This window comes from Rattus norvegicus, chromosome 17 (assembly GCF_021556685.1).
Source record: "Rattus norvegicus strain SHRSP/BbbUtx chromosome 17, alternate assembly SHRSP_T2T, whole genome shotgun sequence".
Taxonomy (NCBI): Eukaryota; Metazoa; Chordata; class Mammalia; order Rodentia; family Muridae; genus Rattus; species Rattus norvegicus.
The window spans coordinates 83,038,467-83,059,516 of record NC_141550.1 but is presented as its reverse complement, the minus strand read 5'-3'; the positions used below and the strand labels follow the sequence as shown (position 1 = coordinate 83,059,516).

General features: G+C 42.4%; 1 protein-coding gene across 9 annotated transcripts in view; it reads left to right on the top strand.

Moving 5' to 3' along the window:
• The window catches only part of Rsu1 (Ras suppressor protein 1), a 244,967-nt gene that overhangs the window by 125,536 nt on the left and 98,381 nt on the right, over positions 1-21,050 (top strand). Inside the window, exon 9 of one of the 9 annotated variants that reach the window (XM_087591501.1) lies at positions 4,173-7,022. In XM_087591501.1, the coding sequence (XP_087447627.1) occupies position 4,173 (1 nt within the window). In that variant the 3' untranslated portion in view covers positions 4,174-7,022. 9 annotated transcript variants of the gene reach the window in all.

Below are 21,050 nucleotides of genomic sequence, written 5' to 3'. Positions count from 1 at the left end.
AGGTAATAATCTCTAGAGGAAAAATAATTACAAAATTAATTAATGTTAATAGGGAGTTCTTTTCATCTTCTTTCAAGTTTAGGTTCAGAGGGAACATTTTCTGTCATTTAAGGAACACAATGGGTGGGCATGTGGGATGCAGCTTGGAGGCGCCAGTCCTGTTCCCATACACGAGGAGGACTGTTTCTCTTCTCTCCTTCAGTTTTGGGGGCTGTAAGCTAAGATGACATGTGTGTTTCAGACTGTTTATGTGAGATGATGAACATTTTAAATCTGTTCTTGTGTGTGCTTGATCAAAGCTGCCTGAGCACTGATCTTTTAATAGCATGTGTCTTGCAACTAGCAAATTTATTTTCGTACCAAATGCTAGATAGTTCTGGAGGAATGTAAATTTTGTCAGTAAAAGTTTTGTTTGGTAATACTTAAAAGTCTTGGAAATCTTTTTTTTTAAGTTTTCTGAAGAGAAGTTTTCTTCTTTTCTTTCTGTTTTTTTTTTAAACTGTAATTAATAAGACAGGTCAACAAGAGAATTACTAGCCATGAAGAAAACTATCTCTATCATTATCATACAGAAATATGATTAGAAATGATGTGATTTCAAATGGTCAGAACTGTTCCTTGGAGCCCATCAGGTTTCCAGGTAACTTTGGTTTCACATTAGTTTAGATACTAAGAACCCCGGACTAGGTTTACTAAGAAAGTTCACAGCTGGTGTTATAAGGGTACCTACCCCCAACCCTGTTTATTTCTTCTTTCTTTTTTATTACTTAAACGGATTAATGTGTGACAGGATTAGTTCCAGTTGCATTCTCAACAGAGGGGTGACATTCCTTGACCTCCGTCAAGGCTGTGGACTCTGAGTGGTTTGTATCTATGGCCTCATCTCCCACGAAGTCATGGCTCAGAGGTGTCTGCATGCACCTCAGCTTACAGCTATGAAACAGTCACAGGAGAAACAGACTTGGCTCATGCTAGAGCCAGGTATTGAACTCAGCCTGTCTGCTTAAAGGCCTCTTCTCCTAGGGTCCTTTTCCCTCGAAGTATCAACTAGATACTTCAGATAGTCCAGATATGATAGAAAGTCCAGAATGAGAAGACTAAGACCCCAAAGCATGTTTCCCAGATGAACTTTTCTTCATCCTGCTTTAGGCTAATATCTAGGAAGGAATATGTCCAGTCCAGTGTGGTTTCTAGGTTGCCCCTTAGCAAGGCTCACATATTAAGAGCCAGCTGATGGTTTGGGAGCCATGACTGAGGACCCTGACGTAATCGGTGGCTTCATCTGATGATGGGTTTCTAATTTGAGGGCACTGGGAGGTGCTAGAACATCCTTAGCTGGGACCTAGCTAAAGGAACTTGGTCACTCTGGCCATGTCGTTGGGGCTGTGTCTAGTACCATCCTCCCCTCTTCTATCTCTTCACTGCTTCTTGACTGCTATGAGGTTGGCAACCTCCTTTATCATGATGCCTCAGGGGAAACCATCAGTGGAGCAAGTGAATGATAGGCAGGAACCTGGAACTGATCCAGAGCAAGTTATTTTCTCTTTTCATGTTTCCTCAGCTGTTTGGTTGCAGCGACTAAACATCGAGTGCACATCTTCATAGGAACCAATGCATAGAGATTAATGGGGGGAGGCATTCGTGATCCAATTGGCTTGTCGGCTTCTGAAGGAGCTCACTGCCCTGTAGAGCCTTTGCTGTCTGCCGTCTTTGAAAATAAACGTGCTAGGGGGTCGGGTCCCCAACAAGGTCACCCTTGAGTCCACCTCTCCACAATTCACCTCGATTCTGATTTCACATGCTCTCATGTGAGTTGGTTTGATACAGCAGGTACACTCCAGTGTTCTAACCAGTCACACTCTATGCAGCCGTACACTCTGGCCCGGCGGGTGTGAGTACATTCACTGGAGTCCACATGGCCCTAGTTTGTAGTTGACTTAAGTCATTAAGATATGACCTTTTTTATTCATTCGTTTAGGAGTGTGTGTGTATGTGTGTGGTGTGGTGTGTGTGTGGTGTGGTGTGTGTGTGTGTGTGTGGTGTGTGTGTGTGTGTGTGGTGTATGTGTGTGTGTTGTAGTGTGTGTGTGTGTTGTGGTGTGTGTGTGTGTGTGTTGTGGTGTGTGTGTGTTGTGGTGTGTGTGTGTGTTGTGGTGTGTGTGTGTGTTGTGGTGTGTGTGTGTGTGTGTGTGTGTGTGTGTGTGTGTGTGTGTGTTTGGGTGCATGTGGATATATAAGTGTACTTGGTTATAGAGCCCAGAGGAACCCTTCAGGTGTTGACCACCCCCAGGTGCTGTCCACTCTATTTTTTGAGATGGTACCTCTCTTTTGGACTTGGAGTGGACCATGGGGCTCACTGATTCTAACCAGCTAACCAGCAAACACTAGAGATACCCCTGTGGCCACCTTCCCAGCACTGGAATTACGAATGTTTCCCAGCATGCCTGCATGTTTCTGTGGATGCTGGTGATAGGATTCAGATCCTCATGATTGTATGTAAGCACTCCCCTGCCTGGGCCATCTTCAGCTCATGCAGGGCACAGCTGTTCTGTAGCACACTTGATCCCACTTTTGAATTTATAGTGCACTCCTAGCCTTTTACAGTTCATCTTGTAGTAGATTGACTTCTGGGAGGCAAATACACACGAAGAATTTCCACACCATTCTGCCTAGGTCTCTTCGTGTCCTTCTTTTCTTATTAGCTACAGACAAGGCTTTAACTCTTGCCCTAGCAAAGAATTGATTCTTGAATAAGGCTTCTCTCTCCTTAAAGCGTAAAATACTACTAGAACACAAAGACTAAAGCCCCAAAGCACAGTTCTCAAATGGACCTCATGGATAGGCCCAGAGCAGCATGGAGTCTGCCAGGGGTTTGAGGTACAAAGTAACAACACCGTCATATATTTGGAGGATTGCACATTCATAATGACAGTTGCTTCTTTGTCTATATCTTTTTTTTTTTTTGCCCCTTCTACAGTATCAGAATGTATTGGTCCTTCCCCCACTTAGAGAAAACCACACATAGTATATTGGCTTATGTATTTACAGGAATCGTCGCTTTCCACTATTGCATGCTCAACTTACCAAGGACAGCACTCTTAAAGAAAACCGACTGCCCACCTCTCTCTGCAGCTAGCTAGCAATTGCCAGTAGATTTTTAGTGGCAGGTGTCCACCTCATGTCTCTGGAGTTTGCTCTGGCTTGAACGTGCACAGGGCTGTGCATGCTGCCCACCCACTGTGCATTCCTATGTGTGGCTGCCATGTTCTAGAAGACTCTGTTTCCTTATATCCACCCACTCTCTCTGGCTATTCCAGTCTTGTTTCATCTTCCACACAGATTCCTGAGCCCCGAGAAGGGGAAATCTGATACAGATATCGCATTTAGAGTCAAGCACTCCACAGCCTTCTATTATCTGCATCTTGGCCTATGGGTCTTACTTAGCATCCACTGCAAATAGAAACTTCTGTAATAAGGGTTGAAGGAGACATTAATCAATGGATGTGATGATAAGTCCTTAAGAGTGAGCTTAATATTATGTTTGTTTGGCAGAATAATAGTATTAGGTTCTCCCTTGGGGCCTATGTCCTGTCTATCACAGGTTTTTGGCTTGAAAGTGATGCCAGGTCTGGTTTTCAGCCTTGTGGAGAAGAAAGTGCACTGGTGTGTGTGCGCCTCTATTGCACTGCTGGGCATGCCTCTCCAGACCAGACCTTCTTATAGCTAATGGAATTCACGGAACTGATCATCGTTTTCTCCTTTGGTGATGTACATAGAACCTTCCTCCAGCACTGTAAAGGATAGCCATTAGGGATGAAGCTTCTATGAGAGGACAACTTTGATATCTCCACGTTCTGAGACTCGAGTACAGGGTGTTTTCATCAGTAAGGTGTTTCTGTCAGGTTAATTGGCAGCATTGGCATTCGCATGTAATGTTTAGAGGCCTATGGGATTAGCACTCCAAAAAGAGGTCGGCCATTCCTGCCATTGGGCCTTTAATTTGTTAGCCTACGGTGTCTACTGTGGGCGTTGTCATCCCATTATAGGCTAACTCCATTTTAACTGTGTGTGTTTATATATGGAAGTTCCTGCAGTCGTAAGTAGGTCTCCATGTGAGACCTTTTTAAAAAAGTTTTTTAGAATAATTTATCCCTCCCAATATTTTCCTGGCAGGACCCCGCCTTCAAAACATTGTGCAGCCACCAAGTGAAGAACAAGGTTCAAGACTCGTCAGCTAGAGGAGGCAACACAAACTTAAATGTATCGCAAGGCAGAAAAACTACCCAGATTCTATACTCTAAGTCTGAGAACATAGACGGGGGAAGGCCTATGAAATTTCTCAGCCGCTGCTAAGTCTTCCGGGACTGGGGCCTCCTGGTCCGCATTGAGAGCCCTGTCCTGAAGTAGATGGTGCTCCTTATCGCAAGTCACTCTCACCAGTGGCACAGCCTGACCTGTTGAATCGGGGACACGAATTGTGGGGACTAATGACTGCCCTTAGAATATTTGGCCTGTTTCCATGTAGAAGAAAACCATCAGTGCACAGCTCCTGATTTAGTGTTCGGTGTTCTTACAAATTGGACTGTCGGTTACTACAAAACTTCTCCTTATTAAATTTTCATTGTTAAGTGTTTCAGTGGGTAGGTGGAGGTGGCATTTTCTATTTCTCCTAAAATATGAATCCATTTCAGTTATGTGCACAAAGGAGGGGGGGAGGGAAGGATGAGAGAAGGAAGATGAAGCCAAGTAAAGAAGAGAGGTAGGCATTTCGGCTAGAATTAAGGGTGAATTCCTCCTCTTGAAGTTGCATGTGGTTTCATAGTGCAGCTGCCTGCCTTATTAGAGACCGAGAGTTGCAGCTGAAACTGTTGGACCTGCAGCCACTTTCAGCCTGTTTCTGGCCAGTGAGCCTTTGCAGATCCTGGAGGTGTATACTTTTCAGCAATGCCTGGGGAATCCTCAAGAGGCATTTATAAAGGCAGAATGCTGTCATATCACTGAAGTTGGCCTTGAAGTCATGATCCTCCTGCCTCTGCTTTCCAGCTCCTGAGATTATAAGTGTACACTACATGCCCAGCTGGAAAAGAAATTATTTTGAGCCAAAGGACGTCTGAATATCCACAAAAGAAATACCAATTGTGAACTTTCTTGATGCTATGTGATGTAAAGCCAGGGGAGAGGAGGAATGAGACCCTTGGTATTGAACAGGTTCCACCCTGGACAATTTGTCAGCCTCGGGAGGCAGGCAGAATTTATCCACCATGTGAACCTTTAAGAGGAGCAAGCAGGAGGTCTAGGTTCAAATTGCAATTTTACCTTTTGTCATCTCGGGGTAGTCACATTGTTTTTTCATTTGAACAACTCCAGTGTAGAACACGTGGCCTACAATAAACTACAGTTTGACGTTGCACTCCTAGAACAGCTGAGTAAGTTGGATAGTCCTACCAACTCCCAGGGTTTTTTCTTTCCTCCTATGACCCAGACCCCTCCCTCCTCTTACACCTTTGCACCTCTCTGCACCTGTATTTGCTGGCAATTACCAACCTACTCTCTGACTACACATTAGTTTGGATTTTTTCTTTTTTTATTGAAAGATTTTTTTTTTATACAGCATATTCTGATCATGCTTTCTCTTCCTTCAGTTACTCCTGGGTCCTTCTCACCTCTCCACCCATCCAACTCCAACTCCATTGTCTCTCTCTCTCTCTCTCTCTCTCTCTCTCTCTCAAACAGCCAAAGAATTTAAAAAATGGAATTTTTATAAAACACAAGAAGCACACTAAATCCATAAGGTCACAAGTTCAGAAATCTTAATATATAGGCAAAAGACCAATAAGACCAAAAAAGAAAAGAAAAGAAAGGAAGGAAGGAAGGAAGGAAGGAAGGAAGGAAGGAAGAAATGGAGCAGGGGTTCTGGGAGCAATATGAGACAAAAGTGTCTACAGAAATACCATCGCTTTGTTTTGTTTTGGCCATCTTCTGCTTGATGTGGGCCTACTCTTAAGTGTGGTTAGTATATCCAATGAGACTCCACTGGAAAAAAATCAATTTTTCCTTTGCCAAGTGAATGTCAGTTACAGATAGCTTCTTGGTTAGTGGTAGGAGCCCATGTCCATGTACCCCTCTCAGCACTGGGTCTCTTTTTGGCCTGAAGCTGTGCAAACTCTGTGCACACCACCATTGACTCTGAGTTCCTATGTGTGTCAGCCCTGTTGTGTCGAGAAGACACTGTTTCCTTAGTGTCACCCATCCCTCTGGCTCTTCTAATCTTTCCATCCCCTCGTCCACCCAGTTCCCTGAACCCTGAGGGGAGGGTTCCATGCATAAATATCTCATTGAGGACTGAGAGATGCAAAAATCTCTGTGTCTGCATGCTACCTAACAGGGGCTCTCGTGTTAGTTCCCACAGGCTGCAAGATGGAGTTTCTCCGATGATTCTGAGGGAGGAACTGATCTATTAGTACAGCAGAATGTCATGATTCATTTTTGTGTGTGTGTGATGTTCCCTTAAAAGAAAAAAAAATAGTATTTGGTTCTCTTCTAGGCCTGTGACCTGTGCAGTGTAAGATTTATGGCCACGTCAGCAGTGTCAGGCATGGGTTGCATCTCATGGAGCGGCCCTTAAATCCAATCAGAAAGTGGTTGGTCACTCCCACAGCATTTGTGCCACGATTGCACCAGTGTGCCTTGTAAGCAGGTAGTTATCTTAGATGAAAGAGCTGACTTGGTGCTTACCCTTCTCCCCCTATAGTTTGCAGAGTTCCTCTCAGGACGAGTAACACGAGTCAGCAAGGTTGAATTCCCCATTAATCATCCCACAGCAGTCGCCCCATGGACATATAATGGATACCCATTTTACAGATGTCTGGCTACTTTCACTCTTATCTTTTGAGAGGCATTTATTGCTGGTCCATATATCAGGAAGCATATCCTTATGGTTTTATTTCCCATTTGTCTAATTAATACTGACAGTGAGTTTTTACGAAGGTATTATATGGCTCATTAAACTTTTGTGCAAATTTCCAAGATTCTCTTAGTGTGATATATTATTTATTATTGAATACTGAGAGTCTTTATATCTTATAGACCCATCATTTAAAGATATCTGCCACATATTCACATGTTTAAATGAAGACCCCCAAAATGACGTGACTGAGAAAATGCCTTTGAGAGATATGTTAAAAGCAAAGAAAGAATCCTGCAGAGAGGTATTAGTATTAGTGCTCTTACCTCTGTCTCTTACCATCCTTTGGCCCTCATCCATGATGATCTCTGAACTTTGTCAGGATACGTGATACAAATGTCCCCTGTGTGACTGAGAGCTCTGCTGACATCTTTTAACCCCATGATGCTATGTAAGTTACTTAGTAATGCAGAATCAAAGAGCACTAGGAGAATACAGAGGGGCCATACAAGCAAGGAAGACAGACAAGAAGATGAGTTCAGTTTCCTGCACCCTGGATTCAAAGTTTCTAAATACCCACAAGTGGGGAGTGTTCTAGGCAGGAAGTGGCTCTGTGGACTGAAACTACAGAGAGGAAATATGGTAAACTGAGAGCTCACTTTCCTTACAGGCATGGCATCAGATGAATCCTGGCTCTGATTACACACCATTCTTCCAACCACACATTGTGCTGCTATAGCCCAAGACACTGCAGGTAGAAATGATCCTACCTCCAAGCCTCATGTTTCAAAGAGTTAGGATCTTTATCAACTCCCATGTGAATTACCCAATGAATCAACTCAGCTATGTATTTCTACCACTTTTAGGTTCTTATGTGTCAGAAATTGAATGCTTAATTTTGGATCTTTCTAAGAGCTACAGAGGTACCCTTGGCAGAGAGAGTAAGCTCACTAGATAGGGATGGATGTTGGTCCTTCAGGCAGCAAGTGAAATTTGTGAACCCCTGTGCTTTCTTCCATAACTTGATGTGTGCCTAGCTTTATCTCCTTAGTTGATCTGTGGTATAAGTGGTAGAGACAAACTCAACCAGATCAGCTTTAGGAAATAGTTTACAGTTGAATAGTCATGAATTATGTGCCTACATAGAAGCTGTTTTGCCTTGATATTAGTGTTAGAATATAAAACATGGACCTGGGCAGTATTTGAGAAAAACTTCCTTCCTTCCTTCCTTCCTTCCTTCCTTCCTTCCTTCCTTCCTTCTCTCTCTCTCTCTGTCTCTCTCTCTGTCTCTCTCTCTGTCTCTCTGTCTCTCTCTCTCTCTCTCTCTCTCTCTCTCACACACACACACACACACACACACACACACACACACACACACACACACACACACAATTTTATTTAAATTAAAAAGAAAAAAGTCCGCCAGCAGTATCAGTACATGTGTCTTGTCTTGTAAGGAAAAGGACAACTGGTCGACCTCATTTTCAAACTAGGGGTGGAGAGGGATGGAGGGAAGTCCAACAGGACAACTGGTTGACCATACAGATTATATATATATATATATATATATATATATATATATATATTCCTTCCTTTCCCTTTTAAATTATCTTTGAATTTTTTTTTATGGTCTAGTCCTTATCCCCCCTCTCGGTCTATCCTCCAACAGTTCCTCATCCCATTCCTCCTCTCCCTTGGATGTTCCCACTCCCCACCCCAGCCCATCAGGCCTTCCCACTCCCTGGGGCCTCAAGTCTCTCAAAGGTTAGATGGATCTTCTCTCACTGAGGCCAGACCAGTCAGTTCTTTGCTGTATATGTGTCAGGGACCTTATACTATCTACTGTGTGCTTTCTTTAAAAGACACTTTCAATTAATTCCTTGAGAATTTCATATGATGTGTTTTGATCATTATCTATCCTGCACTGCCTCCCAACTACTCCCAGATTAACTCCTAGTTCTGCATCCCCAAATCATGTTCCCTTTTTGTTTTAGTAACTCATCAAGACTAATTCCTGCTACCTGTGTAGTTGTGAATGTGAGGTCATCCACCAGAACATGGTTCACCTACAAGGAATTGCACCCCCGAAGGCCATCAGTTGTTCATACCTTCTCAGTTAGATATGGAGGCTCCTGGACCCCTCCTACTCCATGCTGGAATGATGACTGGTTTGTTCCTCTGCAAGTCCTGTGCAGGCAGCCACAGTTGTGTTAGTTCCCAAATGTAGCATCCTGACCACAATGTCACACCTTGGTATTCCCTGACCTCTGGCTCTTATCATCCTTTGGCCCTCTCCCATGATGGTCTCTGAACTTTGTCAGGACACATGATACAAATGTTCCCCATGTGACTAAGAACTCTGCTGACATCTCCTTTTTCTTCTGGGACCAGCTGTGGCTTTCTGCATTTACAAACATTTTCTAAAGAATGTACCAAGAGTCTGTGAACTAATACTAGGACTTGTTACAGACAATCAGAGTTGCTTTGTTTTGACATTGGATGTGTAAATACATCATGAAGAGGGGATGAACTGACCTTTCCTGGGAACTCAGTGTCTGTCACTGGCAGGTGCAGGTATCTTTCTCTGGCTATGTGCGAAGAAAACATGTAAGCTCCCTGGATGAGCAAATAGATAGACACACAAAGTTCATTGGCTTGTAGAAATTCCAAAGCAGAACTTAATGGAATCAGGCTAAAACCGGAGGAGTTCTTTAGATAAGAAAGTAAGTGAAGTTACTGATTTCCAGAAGATATTAAAAAGAGAATCCTATCGGCCCTTAGGAGTAAGGCAGCCCACATTTGAATCACAGATTATGGGCTGGGCCACATCACCAAAAAGAATCTTAGTGTACTGAGTCCAACATCTTCTGTTACCTGCAGTGAGTGACAAAGTTTAGGCCACACTCTGCGTGCTCTAGTCCAATATTTGCCTTGGAAATAAAGTCAGCACCACACAGCGCTGGTTTGTCTAAATATTTACACTAAGGAATACAAAATTCTGATCTCTGTGGGTAGACTCACCAATGGAAATCCTCCTGAATGGCCAGTAAGCGTGGCAGTTGGAGAGGAGTAAGCCAGGCACAAAGAGAAAAGGAGGCCACACAGCGTGCATGTTTTTATTTACAGATCTAGGAAAGGTAAAGAGGTGGGAGAGCACTGTGGAAAGAGGGAGAGCGATGAAACCAGAATCTTCTGAAACGTGCACCTACGGGATAATAGTGTGGGCTTACTAAAATCTGTTCCTAACTTTATCTTTAACAGATATGGAACAGTAGTTATCTAATGTCCCACCTTACGTTTCAGGAAATAAAATCCAACCCCAGCATGGCTAACCAAGCTGCCTAAGGAGATGGAGATTTACCCACGGGATTTCAAGCCCTGTTACCCTGCCTGAACCATTTCTTCCACCCAAACATCATATCCTCTAAGCGTTACTCCCTTCTCCCCACTCTGCAGATATGAGACATCAGTTCCTTTTGGGCACTTAGCCTCCTCAAGGCCACATAATTACAGTAACAGAAAACCCACAGCTAATGGTTACTGGACAATTGTTACTTAATCATCACAACTCGGAGGTAGATACTGCTTAAACCTCTCTGTGTTATAGGCATGCACGGTGTGTGTATATGAGTTGTGTGTGTGTGTGTGTGTGTGTGTGTGTGTGTGTGTGTGTGTAATATGTATGTGTGGTGTGTCTATATATTTATTCAAGATGCATGGAGAACTGTGGTGTAGGGTATAATGTAGGAGTGTTTATATATAAGCATGTGAGGATACGGTATAGGGGGATATTTCTGTGTGGTGGTGTGGGGATCTGTGTGGTATGTCTGTAGTGCATGCCTGTGAGTCCACTGTTGGAAGCCAAAGCAAGGCATCCAGTATATTCCTCTTTCACACTTTGTATTACCTTGACAATGTTTTATACTCAACCAGAAGGTAGGTGGTCGGGATGGGGAGGGAGGGAGGTAGATGCTGGGCGGGAGGCTAGCTGCCCCTGAGATCTTGACCTTTTGCCTCAGAATGTCGATGCTGTTGGCATGCATATGCCGTGTCTAGCCTTTTGCATGAGTGCTAGTAATTTGCGTTCAGGTCACTGCAAACACTCTTACACAGTGGCCCAACTTCTCAGACCCTATCCTTTTTAGAAAAGGAAAACCTGAGATCCAAGGGAGTTGAGATTTTCCCTGAGTTCCACTTTGTATGTAGAAGATCCAGCATTCAAAACAAGGGGCTTCACATGAAATCCAGGCCCAGCCTACAAATGGCCTATCAGCAGGCTGTCTGTGCCTCTCCCAGAGCTTGAGTAACACGACATTTGTCCTACAGTCATTCATTAAGGTATCTGTAAGCATCAGAAGGCTTGTGAGCTTGTGGTAAGAGGAAGCCATTACAGCATGTTTTAGTTTTTATTTTCATTGTGTTATATGAGTGCACCGTTTTGAGAATTAAATCGAGAAAATATGCAGAAAGTGCTCAGTAGTTCATTTTCATTGGCAAGCATGCAATCACACTAAGAGTCAATAGGCATCAGGTCTTGAGTTCGAGTCCCCAGCACTAATGTAGAATCATAGTAAAGGAAATTAGATTTGAGATAGCTTAAGAACACAACCCAGCCTCTACGCCCTGTGTCCCCACTTTTATTTCTTATTTGTCGTTACCTATAAGGAAAATAATTAGAAAAGCAAGTCTTGGAAATGCTCACTCTGGTAAGCCAAGTTCGGATTCTGAACTAGACAGACAGCCCAAGCGTGTTTTATCTTTGATAAATGTCAGTTTCCGCCTTGAGATCAAGAAAGACATGTAGCCTTTGTGATTCAGTGATCAGGAAACAGTCTCTCAAGCATGGGGCACGGGCAAAGCTCAAACATGTCCCCACTGGGAGGTTATTTATACGTGGTTACATCCTTCCCGAGTTCTAGCAGGACACTGGTACTCGTGTCTTTTACCCTTTCTTTGATTTTTCCATGTATATTTATATGTGTACATGTTCTTCCCTGTCTCTCTGTGTTATTTTGAAAGACACAAATAAGGGTTGTCATTTCAAACTGTATCCTCAAAAGTAGCTTGGCATCAGAATCTTGGGTATAGGAATTCATTTGGCAGGGAGCCTGCAGGGCTGTTTAAGTGGGCAGTAGAACCTAGCTGTAGAGTAAAACTTGACTTATCAAATTAATCTGTAATACTCGCAGGCAAAATGCTGAAGAGATCAAAGTTAATCTTTAAAAAGTGCCAGGCAAAAGGCAGATAGTGTGGAGTCAGAAGACAGTGATATTCATGTAGTGACAATTAATTATTTAATTCCAAGGACACATTATAGTCTACAAATATATATCACGTTCACAATTGACTACCTATTTTATGTGGCAGAATACCAGCTTTGCATTTTTATTAAAATTATTCATAACTGCATAGCCGCCTAGATGAACTGTTGGGTTCTTGTCCTGTGTTCCAATATATTATTTTGTCCATTTTATCATGGCATGAGACCAGAAATTTGTCTAAATTTCATAGTGATCTGTGGCATAGTCAGCATCAGCATCTCCTAAATCCATATTTTATCGTTTCCATTTTGCCTAATGCAATCTTTTAAGATTTAAAAAATAGTAAATATGCATGGAAAAAATCTGTTCTTTTTACCTTTAAAAAACAAGCTCTAGACAAAAATCTTTGCTGAATTTTTTTTTTAAGAAAGCTATTGTTATATGGTGGGTAATTCGGTGTCAAATAGTCTTTCTTAACCTAAAAATCCGCATAAGACATGAATTTGGAGTGAAAAAAAAAAAACAGTAGTTTTCTGAGCACGGCGTCTCCCTTAGGTATTATGTGTTGATCTATATGTTAATGTGTTGCTCTGGTCAGACCATACAACAAAGTGGGACGATGACTTCTGAAGACAGTTGGCTTTCACTTCATAGTCTGAGCCCATGCGTGGGCGCGTGCGTGCGTGCGTGCGTGCGTACGTGCGTACGTGCTCAAACCCAAAAGGCTATCCTGCTCTTCCACTCTGTGTCTCATTCTTCTGAGGATGAGCCCAGAGCTAGACTGTCAGTCAGCCGCCGCCTAGGGATCCTTTCTTTTCTACATCCACAGTACTGCAGTTGCAGCTGCATACATGGCCACACCTACTTTTTCTCTTTGGGTGCTCGAGTATCCTTAAATGCTCGTACCGAAAACACTCTTATCCACTAAGCCATCTCCCTAGTCCTCTTGCAGAACTTTTGGACATCAGTTAATAGTGCCTGCCTTAATGGGGTCATGTATGTAAGATAATGAATGCATACAGGTAAGTGAGAAGTGAGTTGGGCATGGAGTGCTCATGTAATAAATAGTAATTGTTGTAAGCCACAGTGATGGTGTGACATAGAATGTCCCAAAAAGTGTGAGTTCCAGTTTAGAGAAAGGAGAGATGATAAAAATGACATTTGTCTCCAAACGTGTGTTTCTAAACTGATAAAGAACAGGGACGACTCGAGAATCCAGACTATATAGCGAAGCAGCCCTCAGAGACACCTCGGATAGTGCGGTTGGATGCCCTCTTTTTGCATAGGTGGAATTTAACTCCCAGTGGGAAGTGGGTTCCTCAGGGTCACCCCACTAGGACAGGATTCTAACTAGCTATCCTGGCATACAGCTTCCTCCACAGACTGCAACAAAAGACTGGCTTGTTCTCAAGAAGCAACCACGGAACTACATATGGGACTGTTAGGAGCCGAGATGTGGCAGCATTGGCCAGTATAATACTTCCACACTCCCTTGGCTTGGTCTTCTAGTCACTACTGATCTTCCAGGGGTGGCTCTCCACACAGCCAAGACTCTTGCTCCACCACCAGGAGGGCAGATAAACAGCTCAGCGTGAGTGGGATGCTGGTAGCTGTACCTGGGGTAGGAAGACACAGGAGGAATATTTGCCTTGGAGTCTCTAGAATTTCCCTGGGGACATCGTAAATGTCTAAGATTAAAATGAAGCCTTTCTTTCTTATAAAACAGTCATGTGTTAAAGGAGCTGCATTCGATGCTTCTGAGCTATATATTTTAGTGGATTCTATAAAATTCTCAATAAAGGGAAGGTCACTGTTGGGACCATAAACAGTGTGCATGGAGGCAAATTTAACCCAGGTCCCCGGGGCGTCTAAGAGTTGAACGAACTACTTTTCTTGGAATGCACTCCTCTTTCTTGTCACCCCGTCCCACTGCCACTGATCACTCTCCCAGAGGCAGTAACTGGACTGTGCCTGGCTCTGGGGCTCACCTGTCCCTGAGTAGGATTCAGAGAGATGTGATTTTTGTCTGTTAAACAGCCTGTCATTAGGAGCATCTCTTCTAGCTCCTGCAGTTTTGTATTCGAGGTTAAAGTGAAAAGATTGTCGTCACACCCATTTATGGGGTGTGTACAGTGGATTCCTGTGTCTTCTGTATTTTGCTGGGCGTCCATGTGGGCGACTAAGAAAGACCAGTGGTGACCTTTACTTGCTGACGACACAGGTTGTTGTTCTGCACAGTGAGTAGCTCCCCCTGTGACCTTTCTCGCTGTCGGTACAGCCTCCCAGCCCACAGGGAGAGTCTCCTGCACCACACAATGGGGAGATAATAGCCCTGGGCTTGTTCCACAGAGTGGTTTTTGAGGCTTAATTGAAGAATATTTTTGACCCATTATCAAGAGCATTAGAAGGAAATGTTCAAAGAGATTTGATGCAGCTCCTTCAATTGAAGAAAGTAGATACTCAAATAAGCAAATTATAACCCTAAATAGTGATCCATCTTTATGTTCAGTCCCTTCATCCTTTCAGAATAAAGACTTCTGCTTTTCACTCTGAGGGCAGGAGATGGGGGAGGTGCAGCAGAACAATCCTCAGCACGGCGAATGACCCCTCCCCACTGTCGTGCTCGAATGTGTAGCAAGCACCCTTGTTTGGAAACGGAAGGCTTTGAATGGACTGCCCTGAATAAATTTATCACTGCACAGCTAACTTTGTCTGCCGGTCCGCCTGGGCTCCTACAGACCTGGTTGGAAGATATTTCCGGGCATCGTGAAGCAAAGCAACAAGTCTGAGGCATGAATGGGGCTTTTCTAGACAGTATTTCTGGCTCCTTTCTGTTTCTGTACCAAGAAAACACGCTCTCATCCTTTCAGACGTAGAGAAGCTATTTCTTACTGAAGGATTGTGGAGGGTTGCCCCCTCCAAGTGTTATTACCACTGACAAATTCGTACCCCATCAGTCATGGATGAGAGTCAAATTTAATCTCGTCCTCAGCTTCACGGACTTTTTAATGTCATCTTGAGCTTGATTCTTTGATGATGTTATCTTTTAATTTTTAAGATGGCAGGACAAAATGCAGCCCAATTTTCTCTTTAATTAAAAATAAGACTGTCTGAATCCGCATATGAGCGATCAGAGGGAGTCCAGCTGACTGAAGTCTGGAAGCTTCTTTGCTTTAAACAGAAATGGAGCTCCAGCCACATTTTTCTCCTATGCCTTCTTCTCCACCCCTGCATCCTGAGGTGTCTACAAATGGGTTTCAAACCGCCAAAAAATGCACTCCTAAATCTGTGATTAAATGTTGCTACGATTGAGATATTCACAGGTTAGTTAAGCTCATCAGAAATTCGCTTGGAAGCTCACCAGTTTTCTCAGGAAGGCATAGCATCTGTAGATACTGTGAGCTTCCATTGTGTCAAACCTGTGTAAGAGAAACTGTCTAATCAGTATCCGAGACCTTACCATGGCAGAACAGTATGGATTTTGGTGTAAACCGTATGATTTCCAGAAAAGTTGGATTTTCTCAAGTCTTTCCTGGATCGCTATTTTTCGCCACCTGGAAGAGGCTCCCACTGAAAAGGAAAGAAGTCCATTTGTGGGTGTCTGAAAGAAAGAGCAATCATAGAAATGATAGTTTATGGGACTCTGAGTCTCTAAAAGCCCATTTACTACAGGGATGGCTAGTTACAGGACAAGACAGAGACGGGGGTTTTTATAAATATGGCACTGAACTCGCAAGAGAGCAAAGGAGTTCCTCAAGGAGCCCTAAGACTGTGGGGCATGGAAAACCAGGGGCGTGGGACAAACCTCAGGACCGTCCCAGGGACAGCTCAGCTGAGAAGCTTGGCACCTGTTTAGTTGCGTGGGAAATAGGCCTAAGCTCCAACTGAAGGGCCAGACTTACAACAAATCACAGAACTGGAACATGCAAAGTGGCCGTCCATGTTCTTAATGTAGGCCAGAGAGCCTATGGCCAAAATAGCGGGCATGTGACCAAATGAGTGCTTCATGGTTGAATTTACAAACAACAACAACAACAGCAGCACATGAATTATCATGTTCATCTTTCCTCTTTCCAAGTGTCAGCCTCTCTGGGAATGAATGGAGGGAGTAAGTTCCCCCAGGTAGCGTTATAATGAAAACACCCACCTAAAATATGCGTGCAGCATGGCTTCCCATTGGTGGAAGCTTCTGACAACTGCCAGTGATGAGCAGAAATGCTCTCTGGAGGAACGATTTCAAAATCCAGCACCTTCAGGATCTCTGCAGATCCAGTTCATGTGAAGTTACCCTGAGGAAATATTGAAAGCTTCCTGAAACTTTCCACGCAGGGAATAATGGAAGCCAAAATGTGCAAGATTCAGGGCCCGCAGTAAACAACAAATTTAGATCCTCCTGTGCTTCATGCCATTGAGATGCTGGATCCTGGGTATAGAGAACACGCGAAAAGTATATTTTTATAAAATCAAGCAGTGGCGAGACCATCACCATGACCAGATTTTTTGAATTAACTGGATAGAATCACAGAATCGAAAAGCATAGCAAAGGTATCACAGTTGCTTTGGTACTTTCTGTGACAAGAACAGTTCAGCAAGGACGAGGCTATGCTGACTCACAGTTTGAGTGGACAGTCGTAGAGAAGTCCTGACTGAGAAGTAAATCACCTGGTCACATTGCATTCACAGACAGCAACACAGAAAAGGATTCTGTCACCCACCTCATGTTGTCTTTTCCATTCATTCCCAAGCTCCATCCAGCCTTTGTTCAGAATGAGTTGCCCCACAGTTAAACCTTCTTGGAAACAACTTCCCATGGTTCCTATATTAAGTATTGGTTTACATGCACCTGGAGAGAGATTGGTCTGGAAGACCATGAGGAAGTTATACAACAGGAAGGAAAGAGGAAACTGGTATACAGCAGTTAAAACAAGGGAATGAAAGAATGCCAAGTGTTCAAACATTGAAATCCCAGAACACTATGGTGTTGAACGGAGTGTTATCAAGAACTATGAGGGGCCTGAGACCTTACTCTCATGCTAATAAGTGGATCTGCCTCAGTTTTAGGGTTACTCATTTAAGACATGGTACTTCTGAGGTCAGACATAGAGGATTTTGTTTCCTGGGACCCAGCAAGCCACATGGGGTACATGATCAAGATGGGTCCTCTTGCTCCCCATATCTCAGGAAGGAGTGGTCCTCAGAGAATACTGGGCCCATACAGGTTCAAGGCAGATGGGGTTCTAATGCTAAAAGGTGGAGGTGAATAGGAAGTCCCATCATAACCCTCAGAGGGTGTGCACCACACACACACCAAATGCCATAGCTAAATACATATTGAGACCTATCCTGTTGGAACTGTAGGTTCGAAGACAGAACAAAGGACATTAGAAGGAGACAATGAAGAAATAACTTGCCGTCTCTAATTGATCTTACTCAAAAAGGAAATCTGAGCTTCCTCCAGTGGAGTCTCACTGGGTACACTAGTCATACCCAAGAGTAGGCACAAAATGAACTCAGTATTTTTGTAGACATTTTTGTCACATATTGCCTTATTTATATATTTTTTAAATTGTCATTGGCCTTTTGCTTCTGTATTATGTTTTACAATTTTGTATTGTTTGCTTGTGTGTGTGTGTGTGTGTGTGTGTGTTTTGTTTGTTTCCCCTCTCTTTCTCTGTTTAATACGGACTTCCTTGAGCTTTTCTGTTTGTTTTTCTAATTGTTTTCTAAACTGAGAAAGGGAAAGGGGGTGGGTGGGGAGGTGAGAAGGATTTGGAACGAGTTGAGTCAGAAGAAACCAGATCTATTGTACAAAAATTATCTTTTAATAAAAAATAAATAAGGGTTGGCGATTTAGCTCAGCGGTAGAGCGCTTGCCTAGTAAGTACAAGGCCCTAGGTTCTGTCCCCAGCTCCGAAAATAAAGAAAAAAATAAAGTAAATAAATAAAGTGGGCTCTAGAGAAATGTGTGCTTATCCTGGAGGCAGATATTGTCCTTAGCATTCTAGACAGTGAATGACTTTGACCTCTGGTCAAAGGAGCGACCATCGTTATCTTTCACGTATCTTTTGAAAGTTACTCTAGAATCACAGTGGTCATGGCATCTACCTATAAAGCACACAGAAGTGTGTGTCCCTTGAAGACAGATTCCCCAGTAACAGAAGGCATTTGGTTAGGGCATAAAGACTTGAAGATTTTCAAGAATTTTAAACATTGGATCCTTCAGAGGATGTGCACCACACACACACCAAGTGCCATAGTTAAATACATATTGAGACCTATCCTGTTGGAACTGTAGGTTTGAAGACAGAATAAGGGACATTAGAAGGAGCCAGTGAAGAAACATCAAACATGGCAAACACATTCCACAATTTTGTTTTGGTGTTTGGTTTTTTTGTTTCATTGGGGTGTTTGTTTGTTTGTTTAATAGTGAATAATCGAAAATAAACATGACCTTTGAGAGGAACCAGAAGAGGAAACATGGCGTGCCTTATCATGTAGACACCAAAGCCTATTTTAATGCTGTGCTAATCAAGAAGTATGATAGTGCCATGTATAAAGTGGGCATAGATAAAAGGCCAGGAGCAAAGCCCATACGGGTGTCACATACATACGTGGCAGCTTCCTCTAGGAAAGAATCACAATCAAGGATGCCCGGGACAGGTTGGGCCCTCAAATGATGCAATTCCAAGATAGGACATGTAGAATGGAAAGAAATCAGACCCAACATATGGAAGCCTTTTATGTATATCAATTATTGGAATATTTAAATCATGCACAAAAAGTTTAAAGGAAGGAAAATTGTAGAACTTTCAGAGAACCCAAACGAGAACATATTTATTTTGTCCTGTTGGCATTGCTAAGTGTCAAACTCAGTACCACCTTGTACGTGCTAGCAGGTGATCTACCACTGAGCTCCTCGATAGCCCCAGGAATAGCCTTTTTCTCACATATTGGAGAAATATTTCTTACCCAGTGTATAATAAACAAGCAGAACGAAATAGGCAACAAAAATCTTTAAAGAAAACAATGACAAATTCAATAACATTAATATATATAGTATATATATCTTCATCTAAGGATATCATTAGTAAATTAAAATTAGTTGCAAGTGGGAGAGTGGACCATTTAAAACACTAAAAGAGATTCAGTAAGTCCCCTTATTGCACAGTTTAATTTTCTCATAGTACAAGCAGCATGAGCCAACTGTGGTCTGAAAATATTAAATAGAAGATTCCAGAAAGAACTCATTAGTTTGAAATTGCATGCTGTTCTGAGTAGTGTGCTGAAATGTCACTCTGTCCCCCCAAGAATGTGAATCATCCCTTTGTCTGGCATATCCATGGTGTATATACCAAACACTTGTTAGCCACTTAGTACGATATTGGTTATGAGAGAGTTGATAGGCTCCATCAGTATTCGTGGTAAAGGAATCTTTGCATAATGGCCTAACATAGCCCACCTCTCTTCATCACAACAGTTAGGCATAGCATCATCTCTTGTTGTCACATAGAGGTGTGTACAGAATAATAAGAAATTCTAAATGACTTGGGGAAGAGAGTACATCCACATCACTTAAACACAGTACGCCGTGATAGCTTTTCCGCTATTTATTTTCAATCACCATGCCTTATTTATAAATTAAACTGCCTTTGGTATGAATGTGTTTACAGGAAAAAGTGTGATAGATAATTAAATGGATTGATGATAGGTAGACATATAGATAGATAGATAGATAGATAGATAGATAGATAGATAGATAGATAGATAGAGAATAGATATTATTCAGTGTTTTCATCTATCCACCAGGGGTCTTTAATGACTATAAATGAAAGAAAATTTAACACAATATATGCTCAGACTATTTTTTTAAAAAATAACATAGTGGACTAATATTCAGAAAAAAAAATCAGCATTACTACTCACCAGGATGCAATACAAGAAAACAACAATGGTAATTGTTTTATACCTGCTCAGCTCAGTGTTAAAGTTTGAATAATGCCATTTGTGAGCAGGGATATGGGGCTGCAAGAACTCCCATGGTCTCTTGTTTTCTTTTATGTCCTTGTCTTTAACAACCAGAAAGATGCATAAAGTCAGAGTTCTCCTAAATTACATTAAATACAAGTGGAAAGTAATTTAACAAAAATTAAATACTTTGAAAAATCACTTTTTCAAAGCCATATCTGGATGTGCATGAATATTCAGACAAAAGAATCTTATATTTCAATATAAGAGAATCACAATCAAAGGAAAATCTACAATATATGTTTTAAGTTTTTCATTTATTGTATGGTTTTTGTTTTGTTTTGTAGACAGGGTATCACTGTTTAGTCTGGTGTGGAATTCACTGTGTAGCCTATGATTACCTAAAATCCACACTTCTGCCTTAACATCTTAAGTGTTGGTATTGTATGTATGCACACACACACACACACACACACACACACACACACACAGAGGCACACATGCACACACACTCATACTCATGAACACTCAGACAAGCACATGCTTACAGGCACATACATGCACACACATTCACATACACAGGCACCCACACAGATCTACACACATGTGCACACACATTTACATACACATGCATACACAGACACACATGCACTTACATAGATATACACACAGAGGCACATACACTCACACACGCATACGTATGCACACATACAGACGCACGTGCATACACACATGTGCACACACATGCACACAAACACACACATTCACTCACACTGGCTTTTTTGTTTGTCTCACCTTGGGATGAGAGTATCCAGAAAGAGTCCAAAGGTTTGCCTTCTAAAATAGTCCTTCTAAAACTTTTTAACTCCTGACCCCTGAAAAAGTTTTATGTGAACCTTTTTATTGAGGTATGGAAAGCAG